Consider the following 17,186-nt stretch of genomic DNA (forward strand, 5'->3'; position numbering starts at 1 on the left):
CCCTTTTTTTTTTCTCTTTTCTGTCTATATACGCATCCTTTCATCCAATAACCAACCCACTTGGCACAGCAGCAGAGCCCTAACGTGAGCGAGCACAGATCAAGTCTATGCGACGAACGCGCGCGTGTGCGTGTGTGTGTACACGGCGCATTGCATCACCTTTATTTTTCTGCGTGCCCTATACGAACGCTGACAACACGTAATATTCCGATTCCGAGACTCTCCTTTTATATCTAAACCCCCCCCCCTCCACATCGCTCCCACACGAATGATTTGGATTTTTCAAAGAAAAATTTTTTAAATCAAAAAGCGCGGGATTTTTGAAACTGTCACGTGAACTTTAGACGATAAAAGATGACCACCACTTTTTTAAGCTGCAAGACCTTTTTCCGGCTACAGTTCAGAGTAATTGAGATAAATAGTAGGTCAACTTGTGTATATATATATCTACCTGGAATGTTATTGGCTAAAAGAGAGGGGGGGAAACTTTTTGGCGGATACGCGCGGATAGTGCCGTCTTATATACTACAGTGCAGTGAAGCCATGCGAAACATAAAAACAAAAAAAAAAAATAGTCAAATCGTACAAGTTGCTGTTTTTTTTTCTTCTTCGTTTCCCTTAAACTTCAACTTTTTCCCTTCCGTCTCTAGCAGCAACGTCAATAAAACAAAGTCCAGGTCTCTGCACCCCACCAAGAAGGAAAGAAAGAAAGAAAAAAAGTGAAGCCTTGTATATTATTAGACAGCAGCGCGCTGCCTACTACTACTGCAAATACGTATACGTGTGTATAGATTTCCCTTTTTTACGACCGGGCTAGATGAAAAAATGATAAAAATATTTCCTTTTTTTGTTTTTCGGTGGGAAAAAGACATGATGCTGTAAAATGAAATAAAAAAGACGGTGTGTGCGCGCAAAGTTATATGATGATACACCGACGAACAAATTCGACTCGCTTCTGTACATCTAATATCTTTGAGCTGTTGGGAAACCGGGCGGCGGCGGACAACCAAAACCCCCTCCCCAAAAAAGATGGACTAGAAGCCTTCGGCCTTGTCCACTCGTTTGTTCCGGTTCTACACACTACACTACACTACACACTAGGGCGGATGGATGGGATGGGATGCTGGATATAGATGTGAAATCTCATAACTTACGTTGTTCTCGAGCCGCTCCAATTGGGCCGCGTTGAGTTGCTGGTGGTGGTCGAGCCGTTGGACGTCGTCGTCGACTTGCTGGATCGATTGATTGATCTGCTGGCGGTAAGCCGCCTCGTCGGCCACCTGGGCCTGCAGTACTGTGACGTCGAAGCGGGTCAGCTGGAGCTGGCCGGCCGTCTCCTGCTGCTGCTGCAACTGCCTCGACACGTTGACGGAGCGATTCAGATCGAGGATTTCGCCCTTCATCTCGGCCAGCGACGACTGGAGCCAGTGCAGCGTCTTCTGCTCGTTCTCCGACGACGTCGCCGTAGGCTCGGCCGTGACGTCGTTCCGTCCCGACGACGCCGTCGACGCTGTCGTCGCTTCCTTGACGTGTTCCATGTCACGTCTGCCGGAAATCAATCAATCAATTTAGTTGTTGGGTAAGGTTAGTTATGTTACACTATAAAGAAAAGCTTAGCTTCCGGATGGATGACAGACGGAATGGATTCAATAACTCACCTGAGAGAATCAATTTCGGCCCGTAATTCGCCAATCACCGAGGCGTAGTGAATGTCGCGCAGTTTGGTGGCCAGCAACTCTTCCAGCGCCCGGTTGGTTTCGGCCATTTGCTTGGAGAGTTCGCCGAGTCGGAGGCCTTCGGCCCGGAGCAGAATGGCTCCGTCCAATCCCGAACTGGAGGTCGTTAACAACATGTCCGTAGTGGAGGAGGAGGTCGTCGTTGACGTCGCCGCAGGATCGACTTGTGATCGGCAGACGGAAATGACGGCCACCAGCAGAACCAGGAGACACTTGAACTTTGCCATCGTGGCCATCTCTTCTTCTTCTTCTTCTTCTTATTGAAACAACAACAACAACACCGAAGAACAACCGAAAAAACCAAAAATTCCAATTTCACATGAACCGCAAATTCACCGCAAAAAGTTTTTTTTCAAATCAGACCAATAACTTTAACCAAACCGAATTTTTTCTAAAAAATAACTTGCTCGAAAAATTGGAAAGGGGAAAATGATAAGGAGCTAGAGGGTGCGTACATGTAGTTCACTGTCAGGAGCTCGGAACTCGACTGGCTTCGGTTGGAGCGGGTGGCTACCGTTTTGTCTCTTTTGCCTCCGTCTCCCTGCCCCTCTCTCCGCTTTGGCTCCTCCCCCCTTTTTCCATCGGGGTAGTAGTAGCTACTACTACACCCGGGTAAAAAAAAGAAAAGTGGGGACTACTAGAGCCGAGAGAGCGCGTTCACCTGATGGCACGCGCTTATTTACGCCTCCGCCTTCTTCTTCTTCTTCTTCTTAAAACATGTGGAGAGACTCTGATGTCGGTGTGTGTCACTGCTGGATGGCTATCGCCGTTTTCCTTCAACGGAATAGATACACACATACAAGGCCCTCTCACTCACACATTCGGGATAGTTTGAGTGAGTACCTTGGCTGGCAGCTGCAGCTGCCGATAGCACACACCCACCCACACACACACATACACACAGCAGTCGCCCGTCTTTCGACATTTACAGAGACCTCCCATCAAACATCCTCATCGTCTAAGCTACAACATCTCCCAACTACACACTAGAATATATCTAGTGGCTGGATGTTATACAATATCAACAGCCAGGACTCCCGAGACGACCGAAAAGCTATACACTACACCCGCCCAAACTCTTTGCCACTGTCAACTTCCCATCACAACTAACCCAATCTAATAGTTACACATATATATACAGTCAAGTTGCCAATGCCAAATTCTATACACAGCCCGACGTCACATTCACACACGATAACCAAAAAAACCCAATCTAGTTTGTGAGCATGTTATATTCGGTTGTGACCGAAGAAAACGATTTTACTTTTTATTTTTATTTGTCGACAGACTACACATCAGAGTCATTCAATTGTCTGGGAATGTGTCTTTGACATTGTTTTCTATTTTTATTTTTACGTGCACGTCTGATCATTTCTTCTTGTTTTGTGTGGGACGCGCACACATTAGTATGAAGGAACACGACCGCTCACACTCTCAATCCAAGACCCCCCCCCCCCTTTATACATATAAGCTTATCTGGATCTAATAAGGCCTAGCTCAGCTCTAAAGGGTTCCAAACAACGGATTGAGCGTTTGCCGAGCTTTGGCAACGTTAAGCGGTCGGGGGTCACAATTTGGGAGCAGTGAATAATTTTGTTAGTTATAAGAGAGTATATTCCTGGTGATATTTTTTCCTACCCCCAGCAAAAGTCAGTAGGGGGGTGTAGTAGCTCTTGTTCGTTCGTTTCTAATTTTTTCGTGGGGGGGATTTTTGGGAAGAAAATTCTGACACGACAGCAGAAGCCATCGGTAGAAAAAAGTGGGGGTCCTTCTATATATGAGTTACTCCCCCCACTTTACCATGAGTCTAAAGGTAAAAAGGCAAAGGTGAGTTTTTGGGGGGTTTGGTGGCTTTTTTCGTCCAATTATAATAAAGGAGCGCGCGGGTGGCAGCAGGTTATGCAGGGGTCTAGGAGCCCCAACAGAAGGGGGTCGAATCCTCATGTGACAGCTGCTCTATACGCCGTATAGTGCTGTAGTATAAGCCAGAGCTATCCCTTTTTTTTTTATCTCTAGCACAAGCAAACCTTCTGCCATTATTATTCACCATCCTACGTCTGTACTATCCACCACGCATGTTATTTTTCCTCCAGGAAAATTTAAAAAGAGCTATATTTCCCTTTCGTTTTGTCTGTTGCTATAGAAGCCCGTGTGTAATGGCTGTCTTGAATATATAAGTCTTTCTTTTGTTTTTTGACTTTACTTTTCCCGCTCAACGGTTTGTTATCGGCCAGGGAGTCCAGGTGGATGTCGTCTCCGTAGTGATAACCGGTTGTGTTCTCTCTTCTCTCCCATCTCAAGACTTGTTTTCTTTTTTTCTTTTTTCGAATCTGTTTCTTGGACGGAAATGGAGAAGAAAGCACGAGCAGCACACACACACACACAGCCCCCAACGTTGCACCTGCCCCCGACTCAATCCGCTGCGGGTCAATAACGTCGTCTGGATGTATATATCATAAGAAATGATTTGAGCTTATATGGAAGTATAGTTTTAGACTACTGACACGGATTTCTCAAAAAACCCACCGCTGTCTACAACTATATATAAAACTCTAGACGACTATCAATTTTGAAAATTGGATGCCGGGTGCGTTCCTGGCCCAGAAATAAAATATTAATTTCGTCTTCCCAGGGACGGAGATGACAAGGTAAAAAGTTGCCGAATTAAAACGAACGGCAAAGAGAGTGGCAAGTTGGTGTGTGCGCTCGTCGGCCGGGAAAAAGTTGAGTGTCGAATGTGTCGAAAATGAAAAACTTTTTTAAGGGCCTAACGAACACGGAATGAATTTTCTCGCCAAAGTCTTTCGGTACGCGTCTAGAAAATTGTGACTTGAAACGCAAGTTGTCACATCAATTTGCCTCAAAAATACGACAGTTCAGATATTATTGTATAACTTGGAAAGCTATCAAAGTTATAGTTGGAAAGTCGGTTTGAAAAATTCCTCCTTGAAGGAGGAGAAGATTTGACGACTTTTTAATGGGCGACGCAACGGACGGATGTCGTTACAATTGAAAATGCATTTCCAGTCAGAGCGGCGGATGAGAAGAGCCAGTAGGGGAAGAAAAACGCTCAAACAAACCATCAACCTCCTCCAGTTAAATGAGGAGAAGATAAATGGTTATCACGCCATCGCCCAGGAGATAACAAAGGTCAACACACACACATCACAGGCATTTCGGGGCTCCACCAGCTGTGCATACACACAGTCAAGGTGAAAAAAGAAAAAAAATGTAGAAAGAGCCGCTGTGCAGAATGTTCAATATTTACCTGGGCCAGATTGGAAAGCTATAACAGCTGATGCAGCTCCCAGCTCTACACTTTCTCTCCCTGCGATCTGCTCCAGTTTTTCGCCAAATTGGGGGGGTCAAGGGTCGATCTCATTTTCGGCACTACCAACATTTATTTAAAAAAAAAATTATTTTTAGTGCGGTGGTCCCCACTTCCGTAAAAAGTGTAGGCCATTGATAAAAATCCTGACAATGGAAAAAATAAGAAATCCCCCACACACAAAATTGAATGTATGGCTTGTTACTACGGAATTGTAACCAGCCCTCGACAAATAATACCCTTTATTATATTTTCCCTGCGGTTCAAAGGGGTTAGTATATTCTTCTACTATACTATGCGGGCCAGTGTGTGTGTGTGTCACATGGTCGCCTATTGTTCTGACTCGACCTGATGGTTCGCCCGTCCAACCATCTGCCCTTGTGGTTGACCTGCCCTCGTGCTGTCTATACTCTCTCTCCGACAGATATCCAGCGCTTATTTATTTACAGGGATGTGTGTGTGTGTGTGTGTAGACTGTGCGGTACATACACAATGCGCACGAACGGTCGCTACGCTACAGCCCCCACCAAAACAAGAAACACGACGACGACTCGGATTGCAACTGCACATGCAGTTTTTCTCTCTCGATACATCTATATCTGTTTTCTTCTTCTTCTCCTTCTTTTGTCGGAAGGAGCGGCTATTCCAGCTCGCTGGATCGATCCGGGAGAGTCTTTTATTTCTTTTATTTCTTCTTTTGTTTTGTTTCACGCTGTCTAGTCACCGGTATGATTACACACTGGCATGCTTGCGGGGAATCTTTTAACCCGTGACGTGCGTGAAGTATGTGCTGTCTCGAGTGGTTCATTCTATATCGAGATCTATACACACTTAAACCTTATCTATTTACGCACGGGTTTTAGACGTGTGGTCCAATCAAAGCCGGGCGAGATTCCGGAGAACTTAAGACATTTGGGCGTAGTATAATTGATTGATTGGGGGATAGAAATACAAAAGGAAAAAGTCGATTTTCATTTTGATACATTGGTGTGTAGAGAGAGAAATGTGTACGGGTGAGACAGGGATATTGCGATCGTCACGACGACAGCGTTCGGAAGAGAGATATTTACGGCCTTACACATTTAGACAGCGCAGTCCGGGCACGTGTAGGGCTATTGACAATTTGTGCATGTCAATAATCAGCCGCCGTCGTATACCCCCTATACACTAGTCCGTCACCAACTGCCATGCGCGCCGTAGACTATGCCACACAGCTCAGCTAACAGAGAGAGCGAGAGAGAGAAGATATTTTCGAATAATAGTTGATGATATTGTATTGTCACGTCCCGACATACGATCCATCGACTTTTCTTCCAGATGATTCAGCCGGGCGTGATGAACTATTCAGAGACGTAACTCGAATGTGACTTGACGATATATATTAGCTATTATGCTGCTGCTGTACAGAGCCGAGCCTCCTAGCCTATTCAACGGTTGCCATGGGTCAATAATGTCGAGACGGTTAAGACCAGCTCGACGTTTCACAAATGGTCTGTATGCAACATTAAAGAAGGAACCAACTGCGCACATTTGGGACGGCCCTACACACTTTCTCAATCTATATACTCTCAATCATCCAAAAGGACATATTCAAAGAATAAGTGCGGAGGGGCTTACATAACGACACCGAGTGTATGAGTATGTGTACATCTGCTAGACTTTGAGGGCCAAAAAGAACAGCAATGTGCGATGCTAGCTGTGGAAATCATTTTGAGTATAGGGTCTGCGCTGGATATAACACAACCATTACATGTGTGCTAGCCGACTAGAGAGCTGCAATGGACGACTAGCGGTTTTTGTACAAATATCTATCCAGAGCAAATAGAAGATGGAAAGGGAAAAAAAAAAGGTTCTGGGGGTTTTTATTTGGTTTGAGGACCACCAACAAGAAAAGTCCGACTGGTTATACATAGAGGACGGAAAAGTTCAAATCTATAGACAGGCCTCTGTGAATGGTATAATATCGAACAAGGAAAAAAAGGGGGGCGAACAAGCCTTCCATTGCAGCCTGGCCAAAAGATATCGAACGACATATATCGAACGACAATCTAGTGGACATTGCAGCTATAAATATATCGTATTCTTCTTCTTTCTTTTTTTTCTGGGCTTGGCAGCATCGACATCCCATAAATGTCGATATAGAGACTTGGTTGGGGCCCCCTTTTGATATCTCAAACCGTCCCGTCGTCTGTGAATCCAACAGTTTCCGCCCATTCAGTTTCGCACACAAGAGACGATCTAGAACGACTCGTGTTGCAGCAGCAGAAGCAGCAGACCTCCAGAAAGCTTCTACTAGCCTCCCTCGTTCGAGTCATTCATATTCATTCAGATGACGATACAATAGGAGGTTGTACGCAATACACCCCCTCCAACCTTTTTCCTTTGCCTTGCCCAACTATTTTCTGATGTCATTTTCGATCGCCGTCTAGAAAAGAGAGAAATATTTATGGCCCCCAGGTTTTTGTTAGAGAGACCCTTTATTTTGTATTGCGTATATGTACTAGAGCCTCCCCCCCCCCCCGTTTGAGCTATTTATCAGAGTGTGTGTAGTGTGTACTACAGTATGACCCAGGAAAAAGAAGAAAAAAGTTCTTTTCTGGAGACTGGGAGAAACTCGGGAGGGGTCCATTTGTGGTTCTCGTTTTCTTTCTTGTATTCAAACATCTATCCATCGGGAGGACGTATTCTTTTCGACTGGCGTTTGACATGGAAGTCGCCTAGTCCATGGAAAACGAAAACCCGCCTCCTCCATTTTCCCTTTTTGGCTTCAGAATGAAATAAAATCAAAAAATAAAATCAAAAAGTTTCGAAGCGCCCAAGTACACGTCGGCGAATAGATGCATGTATATAGTCTATATACGTCCTTATTCTTCTCCACTGAACTGGAACGGAATTGAAGAAACGGCTCTCGAGAGTGTATGTACATTTTTAGATTCCATATCCCGCCTACCCACTCCTGGAAACTTTTGTTAGTTTCCATCGGCGTGTCCGCCCTTCTCCATCCCTTTTTCTTCTTCAAATCGAATCCGTAGAAAAAAATTAGAACGAAAAAAGGTAAAAAAGAAATAAGAAAGAAATTTGTGCATTGAGCGACACGGTCAGAGAGCACCAAGTTAACAAAAACCCCCCAAAAAATGTTCTTTTTTTGGGTGAATCAATTTCTCGGAAATAAATTGCGCAGTCGAGATAAAAAGGAAGGGGCCAACAGCAGCGAAAAAAGAAGTTGATTGTTATTCATATTTTTCCCTTGTCGGCGACACTAACTTTTTCCCCCCTCTCCACTTCAATAGAGTCCAGCTTTTTTTCAAATTCGATCCAGACTTTATTATTTACTGTATCAAAAATTTAATAGACACGCTACCCTATTCCATTTTTCAGAGGGGCTTCTTCTTCTTCTTTTCTATTTGACGAATAAAAAAATATGAGACGGTCATAAACGACAGGAAAGGAAAAAGGTTTTTATTCGGCTCGTCTATATTTCTTGACTTGCCAAGTCGACTGGCCGAGTCGGCAGGTGAGAGCCGGGAGCAGATGAATCTCCTATCGTCTAGACAGTGCACGTAACACACAACAACAGCAGAGAAAAGTGAAAACATTGACGAATGTTTTTTTGTTGTTCCATCAGCGGGACGGATAACAAATGATAAGACAACCCTGAAACTTCTTTTGATTCAGATGAATGCCAATGCGGAAAGTGATAATGGGCATCTGTTTTTATCATCATCATCACTTCCGTCTCTCTTAGAACTCCAGTTTCGCCCGTATTTTTAGTCACGCTTCCCGTCGAGTAGATTCTCTCACTCGTTACACAAAAGGAGGGACGGACCCGAGTACTTTTTCTATCATCCCACCACCAAGTCAGACCATTTTTTCGCACAGACGGGGGGGAGCCATAGGATATAATCTAAATAATGATCCATCCTTCATCGCGTTCCTAATAACGTCCAGGTGCTAGAGATACTCGAGATAGAGATGAGAAACTTGGCCATTGCCTTTTCTCCCAGAAAAACATTTCATTCCGCATTTGCATAGACATTTAGAGACTCGCCGAGACTCGAGTGTTGATGCAGCTCTTGAAAAGTCTCTCACTCGGATATCCATCCAGCATGCGAGCTGATGTTTTCAGTCTTGTATATAATTAGAGCCGTGTGTGTTTTCTTGTTGCCCTCTTCTCATTTGATATTTCGCGCTTGATTGGAACACACACACACCCCAAAAAGAGAGAAAAAGAAAATATGAAAGAAAGAAGCCCGTTCTTAATGATGATATTGACAAGGACTGCATCAAAACTTGTCATCTCTCCTCCAGGCCGTCAACTCCAGCTCAGACTGTGTGACTCTCTCTCTCTCTCTCTCTCTTTCTCGCTAGTTAATAATCATTCCTTCAAAGAAAGAAAAAACAAAACAACATCCGTCGTTCCGGCGGCGTTGTGGTCCATATAGATTTTGGGGAAAGAGAACACAGGAGAGAGAGAGAGTTGGTTTCCTTCCGGAATAGAAAGGGGGGAAAAACATATATTAATGCGCCGGAATGTTTGCTCTAGCTGACGCACACGACAACGGTGAGACCATAAACGACCGACCGACCGAGCGACCGACGAAAACGACCTGCTTTATATAGTTGGCGGCTCTGCTTTTTTTAAATATTTTTTATTATTTGCCTGGCGGAATATAGAACAGATCAATAAAGCGGCTAAAACTCTACTATAACTTTTGACTCGGGGCGGTTCCGCTTTTTCTTCTTTTGAGACTTTCTGGACGAATTTTTTTCGTTCGGCAAAACTCGGGAAAAAAAGAAATTCCAGACGAGGGGACCGAACAAATGTTGGCGAGAGCATGTGACATCGCCACTTTTTCTCTCTCGCAAGCAGACGACAAATGAACCAACAAAAGAAAATTGGCACGATCTTCCGGACTGGAGGGGGGAGTAAAAAGAACCGGAAGAAGAAATTTTCTTGTGAAATTGGCGTTTATTTCTTTTTCCCTTCCAACTTCTGATCTTGTTAAGTGGCAACTATCAAAATAAAAAAAAAGTGAGATGCCCAGTACAGCACAGAGTCTTACTATAGATGTCTCAAGGGACCCAGAACTATACACTCTAATCCGCAACGTCCGGACTGGACATTTCACGATGTTGTACATTGCGGAATAATCTCCTACTTCCTCCCCAACGTTATTTTTCGGGTAGGGTTTCGCCCGTTCCCATTAAGAGGATCACACACACACACACACATTTTCCACCTTTTCTCTCGTTCGGAAAAGGTCAGAGAGTCGTAAATCGTCCCGGGGGTGACAGATTGTCCTGGACCCCCTTGCGTTTTCATTTCAAAGTTGATTCGAAAATACCCGCGCAAAAGTCCGGCACAAGCTCAGGTGCTGTCCAAGTTATCAGCCCAACCAACGTGGGGGTATACATCCAAAAAACGCCAGGTGCTGGCGCACACACACACACAGAAGACGAAAACCGGTTCTCCTGTTTCTCTTCTTGCCACTCGGCAGTCGCCATATGAGCGATAAGTCGGGCAAAAGGTTTTTTTCTTTATCGGTGGTTGAAAATCGACAGTCTAATAGCAGCAGCAGCCGTTAGACACACACACATACACGATCGATGGGGCTCAAGGGCCTATAGGCGGTCAGGTGTTGTGTGGCCATGTTGAAATAGAACAAGCAGCTGCTGCCGTCCGACAAACCAATCTTCTTGTATCAACTCTATCGCGTTATTATTTTTCTTTTTTCCCCCAATGACACACAGAGAATACAAACCCTCGTGTCCCGATTGAAGCCCATGTGGCGTTGCTGGCCGCCACCTGATATGCGGGCGTGGTGGCTCTTATAGACTAGACGCTGGTCAAATCCCCGACAATAAAAAACCTGCGGGTTTATTCCCCACAAAAACACTTTTTGTTTTTGTCAAAAAAATACCCGCATTATTATTTCTAATGTGTTTATTTAACGTGATGTGTCGTGGTGGTGATGGTAGAAAGGATGACGTCATCAATTGTTGCAAGGAAAAATTCCGCGGGATTGATGGGAAAACTTTTTCTTTTTCATCCGTGCGCAGATGTCGCCCGACCGAATGACACATCCGCTTTTTTTTTATCTTTTTTTCTTTCTTTCTTTTTAGATTTATGTAAATAAATTGATCAATATTGAACAATGAGCGCAAATGTACAGGCTGCGCATTCAACATGGCCACATGGGCGCCGCGGGATGAAAAACAACCGCAAACAAAAGGGAGAAAATGACGCGCATCACAGTAGCGGCGAGCGCGTAACGAATAATACATAAAAGACGCGGAGACAATCAAAATAAATAATTTGGATCATCATCATTCATCAGTGTGTGTGTGTGTGTGTGTGTAGGAGGAGGAGGAGGGGGGAAAGAATAAACCCCAGTAAACAAAAAAGGGGGAAAATAAACTCACGGCCCATGTGAAACTTACCAAGAGGATCATCATTAATATCCCGACACTGTCGTATGTACATCTGTACACGACGGGATTCTATTTTCTAGAGGCCGCGCGCGGACAACCCCAGAAAAAAAAGGACATTGTCGACCGGGCGGGAACATTTTTCTTGATTTGAAATGATGGGCCAAATAGTTTGCGAAGAAATGTATGTATAGTACACGCATCCGGCAGTGGTCGTATCAAAATAGAGGAGAGCCAAATCACGACCGAATGTTCAATCAGGGATGTGCTGGGCAAAAGTGGCATGGGAAAATAAAAATAAAATCTCCGCAGTCCGTGGAGAGCAGCCGGAGGATTGACTGAACTAAAAGGCACGGTCGGAATTACCGGGAAAACCAAAAGTCGACTCGGAAATGGGAGAAGGCGGTTAACGAGAAAACGGAAACGAAAAATCTAAAAAAGAGAGAAAAAAGGAAATTCCGGTCAAACACCATATCCTTCATACTGGGAAAAACAAGTGATTTTATTTTCACTCTCTTTTCGTTTTTTTTTCTCTGTGTGAACTCAACGTTAAAACCGGCGCCTGATTACGTGTGTGGAATTGAGTCAGTTCCGGAATGGGTTAGACATTTTTTTTTAACCTATACGCAGTCTCAGTACTCGGAAAAAAACCTCCCAAATGTCCACGCACAACAACAACTAGGGGGGAAACTTTTGTTTGTGTCATCTTATTTTCTGGTCTAAAGATATAATAAATAAGAGAGTGAGCTTTTTGTCTTTATTGGCTTTTTTAGTCTTCCCCCCTAGTGTAGGGGACTTGTCCAACTTTTGTAATACCCTAATCCGGATATATATAATGCAGAGACGGAGGATTTGCCGGTCAGTTCCGGACTTGGAACTTCCGATATTTCAAGTCGAAAATAATTTTTATTGGCCCTGTGGCGCCAGCAATTTTTTTTAAAAGCCAAAAAAGGAGGTTGGCTGTCAGCTCAAGTCAATTACATAATATTAGCCGCGTAATTCGATGCCCAGCAAACAAGCTGTAGGCCGTACACACGACAACCCCTTCATTTTCCCTATACGGTCCGCATACATAACAAAACGTGCGGTTTTACTTTTCCAAACATTGGATATCCCTGTCTACCAAACCCGCAAACATATACACACACACTGAGAGCAAGAACAGGTGATGCGGGTGGTGGGCCCCACCCCGAGTCAGTCTCGAGTCCAGATGGGGGCGTTCGAACCGGAAGTATCGGATGAGTCCTATAAGGTGATGGGGCGGATGAACAAGTTAAAACCAAACAGACGGCGATGAGCAAGCGCAGCACGAGAGTCAGGGGTGAGTCGGAGTAACAAGAAAAATGGTTCAAAGCCACACACAAAAATAAAAAGGAAATAAGGGGCGGATCATTTGGCGAGAGAGTCGAGTTTACAGAAAATGAACTGTCACGCGCATCTCCGAATATATATGTCTAACACACCGGTCAGCTGCTATAGACTGCCGGTCGTAGTTGAACCCCTCTCTGTTATCTCTGTACTAACCGCCATGACTTTGGGGGTTAGATAAAAAGGGCAGCCACACGTTTAACCATTTGACCCTGGTGGTGGTGGTGAGTTCGTCTCGTGTTCAAAGTGGGTGGATCACATGACTTGTGACTCATGACCGAATGTTTGATTACACACCACCACCGAAAAAATAAAAACTTTTTATTTTTCCTTCCCTCTCCACAACTGCTGCCACGCAAGTTATTATAATACCAGCGTAACTGATGACGAGAAAATTGAGAGGCAGAAATAAAAACAAACCAAAAAATATGGCGCACAGCACGCGCCGTGCGTGTTGGGTTCCATCACGAGCACATCAATTGCGCGACGCTTTTTCTCTCCAAACACACACATGAAGAAATAAATAAAAAAGAAAAGAGACCATCTGTAATACCGCCAACATCAGTCTAAAAACCAAAAGGAAATCAAATAAATTTCGCGGGAAATGTTGGAAAAAGGAGAGAAAAAACAAAAATCAAATGCGCAAGCAACTGGGGTATAAATGGAAGCGTCTGGTTGGGCTGGAAGATGAAAGAAATCACGGCGCAAACTGTCGACGTCTATAATATCCACGAGAGAGAGAGAGAGAAAAAAAAGGTCATTACGGATATGGGGTAGTATAAAGTTAACGCTGTTTTTTTCGGAGGATGGCATGTCTAATATCGCCAAGAGGCTGCTGGCGCTCTCCGTTTGAAGAGTCGAGCAAACAAGAGCCGTCAGCTGACGATGTTATCGTTTCTATCTAGCGAGACAGAGAGAAAGACACAAGGAAATTTGAGAGAGTGCAACGAATAATGGGAAATGAGACGAAGCAAGGCAACAAAACACAGCACGCTGCTGGGAATGAAAAGAAGAAGAAGAAGCAGCTGCTCTTGTTCCTTGTCTCCTTTTCTCTTTAAAGAAAATAAAAGACACAAGACCCCGCCGAAGAGACATATACAGAGACCTGCTGCCATCACAAGGGAAGAAGAAAACCGTTCCTAATCAAGTCTTTCCGTCAGCAGCAGCAGGTCCTCCACGGTTGAATTTCTAATTCAAGATTTGTGTATAATACCTTTTGTTTAAACTTAAAAGTATCTGGATTTCAAACGTTCTACAACTGGGAATCTATCAATCGATGGCTCTCTCGAGATACTGATGCTAATTATTAACAACAATCACAAGAAATCGATTGAATTTGTGGACTCGAATCTACTTGGGAGGGTGGAGCAGGTTGATGGACTCGTATTATTTTCCAGGAGACAGTTGGCGAGTGCCAAGGTGCCCAGGGTGTGTAAGGCAGATGTTCATCGAGTCAAACTGGCTGTGGCTCCTCACGTCATGTCACTCACTTCATTAAAAACAAAAGAAATAGGGCTGGAACAACAGAAGCCAATATGCGTGGGGTTTCAAAGCTGCTGCTCTCTCCCCCATTCTGTCTTTCTAGAAACGGAATTAATTTGAAGAAAAGAAAGAAAGAAAAGAGAAAAAACACCGGAAGACGCGTGCTACTGCTCTTAGCCCTGGCTTCTGGTTGTCTCGAGACACGTACGTCTACCACGTGGTGTTGTTATTTATAGTGGATGATGTACCACTGAGAGCAAACCCATTGTCTTCAGCCAGAGCCCCCAGCCAAAAGCCTTCACACGTTAATTGAGGCAATCGCATTATCTTCTCTAAGGAGTGGCTGATGGAAATTTCATTTGGACCAGGAAGTGCCGGTGTGGCGGCAAGACCCAATTGGTGGACAAAATTGTTCAAGTTTTTTCAGTTTGCTTCAAGTGTTTCAAGTTCAAAGATTTCTGAATTTGATTGTTTGCCTAAAGACAAAATTACGAGCTACAAAAACAGGCCTGATCTGCAGTGGTTCTACACGTGAGCTATTTAATGAACCCTGACTGAGAAAAAACAGTAAGATGAAACAGTTTCAGCCAACTCTATGGCCCAGGAATAATCGTACTCCGTAGTCGATTTATAATGAACGGCCACTCAATAGGCAGAAAGGGAAGATAGAAATGAATTTGTCCTACCTTGAAGCCTGGGAAATACAGCCAGGCATCCACAAGTGTTTCATTCGTAGAAAAGTTGAATCCACCAGCCGGGATAGGAAAAGGGAGTCCTCGTGAATACACCCATATTCACATGGGCGTACACGAGGACAAAAAAAAAGAAACGGGAATTGAAGAGATCCTTAACTCGGTCGACACTGGAAGTTTCTCCAATCCAGAGGGATGCTGTTTATCTAAATACAAAAATGTCAACAATGAGTTATGAAAAATATTTACAGAAACAATAACAAGCAAGAAAAAGTTGAAAATAAGACAGTTATAAACCAGAGGTATACTCTAATTGTTAATAAACAGGAGAATTGAAGGTTTCCAACACGCTGCATTCACATGCAAGTCATGCACCATTAAAAAATCTGACAGGTCACATGCAGGTTAATAAAAGTAACGAAAATTATTACCTAAGGAATGATAGGCTACTGTGATTGCTGCTGATGACAGGAGTTCATCAGTCAAATCACACGACAAGAGGTCCAGCACAAGAAAAACTTTGCTGTTACCAGCTGTTACAATGGCTGGCTCAGCTAGGACTCACATCTGCACAGAGGAAAAGGTTACATTTTAGTGCAAACAATTTGCAGTGCATTGACAAGGGGATCACAAACTTGGAACAAATTTAACTCTTCTATTTAATCTTCCATAGTCATCTCATTTTTATTCAGAGTATTTACCCGCCAAACAGCATGGGGAACTTGTAGGGCTGCGACACCAAAATTCACATAACGATGACCACATTTTTGCATTTTATATTCGTGCATCTACGTTCAATAAAGTAATCGTTCCATTTTTCTTTGTAATCTTATTAGTCTCCTTTTCGAAACTTTGTATCATGATCCATCTATACCATGCTTGTATCATGCTTTGTTAGTTTGTTGAATTGTAAAACAAGAAAATTGAAGCAGACGACACTAATCGTCTAATTAGCATTACTTAAGATATCGATTAGAATTTTCTTAAAAATCGACCTCCCTCCCCCCCTCCCTAAAATCCAAACCGCAATAAATGGATAAAAGCGGTTTAATTCATTTAAATTGCCAACGCTCAACATCCGCTGAACGGATCGGAATATTTCCACATCAAATTGCTCGTCACAACTTTGATAATTGATAAAGCCCACCACCCACCACAGACAAGATCAAAGTAAAAGTTTGCACGAAACTCGCAAATGGTCCGAAAAACCGGACCTAATAATAACACCCCCCCAGGATCCTCTTGGGGCTTCCAAGAGGGAATAAATGCATCTATTACTTATACTCCCAATAACATGTTTAATGTTAATTCAATTCCAAAGAAATGTTTCAGCCATTTGAAGATTTTCAACCTAAATACATCTCAGATGATATAACAGACCATCAAGGTTACCACCACCCGTGTGTGTGTGTTGAAACGGAGTTTTGTTTGCTTGTGCAGAATTTACGACTCATCCGACACTAAATTATGCATCAAGCGAATGTAGGGCGCACACGCGGGCGCACATCCATCCAAACTTTTATTTTATTTTTGTTTTATTTGTTTGCGGTGCTGAGGAGAGTCTGAGAGAAATGGCCTGTCTGATCGGCGGAGGATTGCGAGAGCTGCCGACAAACTATATGGAGAGGCAGCACGCCATCAGAGCAACTATTCAGATGATGAATTACATGTGCAAGGGCACGAATGGCAACACACAGCTAGAACGAGAGAGAGACACACACACATCCGAAACTTTGTTTCATCATCATGGGTAGAGAGAGAGGCGGGTGATATAGGGGGGAGGTCGTCGCCCCACTTTTGGCGTCGCCAAGTTTTGGCCCAGTTCTAATAGTTTTCCTCTTGGCAGTCTCCTATAGTTCGATAGATGTACACACTATACAACGTTCTCGGCTATATAAACGCCCCAGCAGTTTACAGGAGCCCCTCCGAACCAACGACGCAGGGCGGAGCGTCGTTATAACCAAACAAGCCGCAACATTATCTCTCTCGCTCTGCACCTTTGAACTTTTGGCAAGGCAAATCATTAGCGGCGAATTCAACAACCAAACTCTAACCCTAACACACACAAAAACAAAATGAAAGGTGTGTGTGTACGCAGCCCCGTTATACTTTATACTTGTGTGTGTGTGTCTATACGTGCGCAAACCTAAC

The 17,186-nt window shown here is 43.9% G+C and overlaps 1 protein-coding gene and 1 long non-coding RNA gene across 2 annotated transcripts; both read right to left on the minus strand.

Annotated features, from left to right (window-relative positions):
• Positions 1 to 1,097: 1,097 nt before the first annotated feature.
• Positions 1,098 to 3,003, minus strand: LOC124340727 (chromosome-associated kinesin KIF4-like). Its single transcript, XM_046793335.1, has 2 exons — positions 1,659 to 3,003; positions 1,098 to 1,545 (listed from the first exon to the last, which is right to left on the minus strand). Exons 1-2 carry the CDS (start codon positions 1,970 to 1,972, stop codon positions 1,098 to 1,100), a joined length of 762 nt encoding a protein of 253 aa, XP_046649291.1. The 5' UTR covers positions 1,973 to 3,003.
• A 12,117-nt stretch (positions 3,004 to 15,120) lies between these two features.
• Positions 15,121 to 15,929, minus strand: LOC124340477. Its single transcript, XR_006918052.1, has 3 exons — positions 15,737 to 15,929; positions 15,467 to 15,602; positions 15,121 to 15,241 (listed from the first exon to the last, which is right to left on the minus strand). It is a non-coding gene; the product is annotated as an uncharacterized LOC124340477 (long non-coding RNA).
• Between the last annotated feature and the right edge of the window lie 1,257 nt (positions 15,930 to 17,186).

This window comes from Daphnia pulicaria, chromosome 5 (genome assembly GCF_021234035.1).
Source record: "Daphnia pulicaria isolate SC F1-1A chromosome 5, SC_F0-13Bv2, whole genome shotgun sequence".
Taxonomy (NCBI): Eukaryota; Metazoa; Arthropoda; class Branchiopoda; order Diplostraca; family Daphniidae; genus Daphnia; species Daphnia pulicaria.

Excerpts from the sequence above, each read along its gene's own strand:
- LOC124340727 (XM_046793335.1), bottom strand. The coding sequence starts at position 1,972 with ATGGCCACGATGGCAAAGTTCAAGTGTCTCCTGGTTCTGCTGGTGGCC. Across the intron at positions 1,546-1,658 it reads GCCGAAATTGATTCTCTCAG|ACGTGACATGGAACACGTCA; the intron begins GTGAGTTATTGA and ends GATTTCCGGCAG.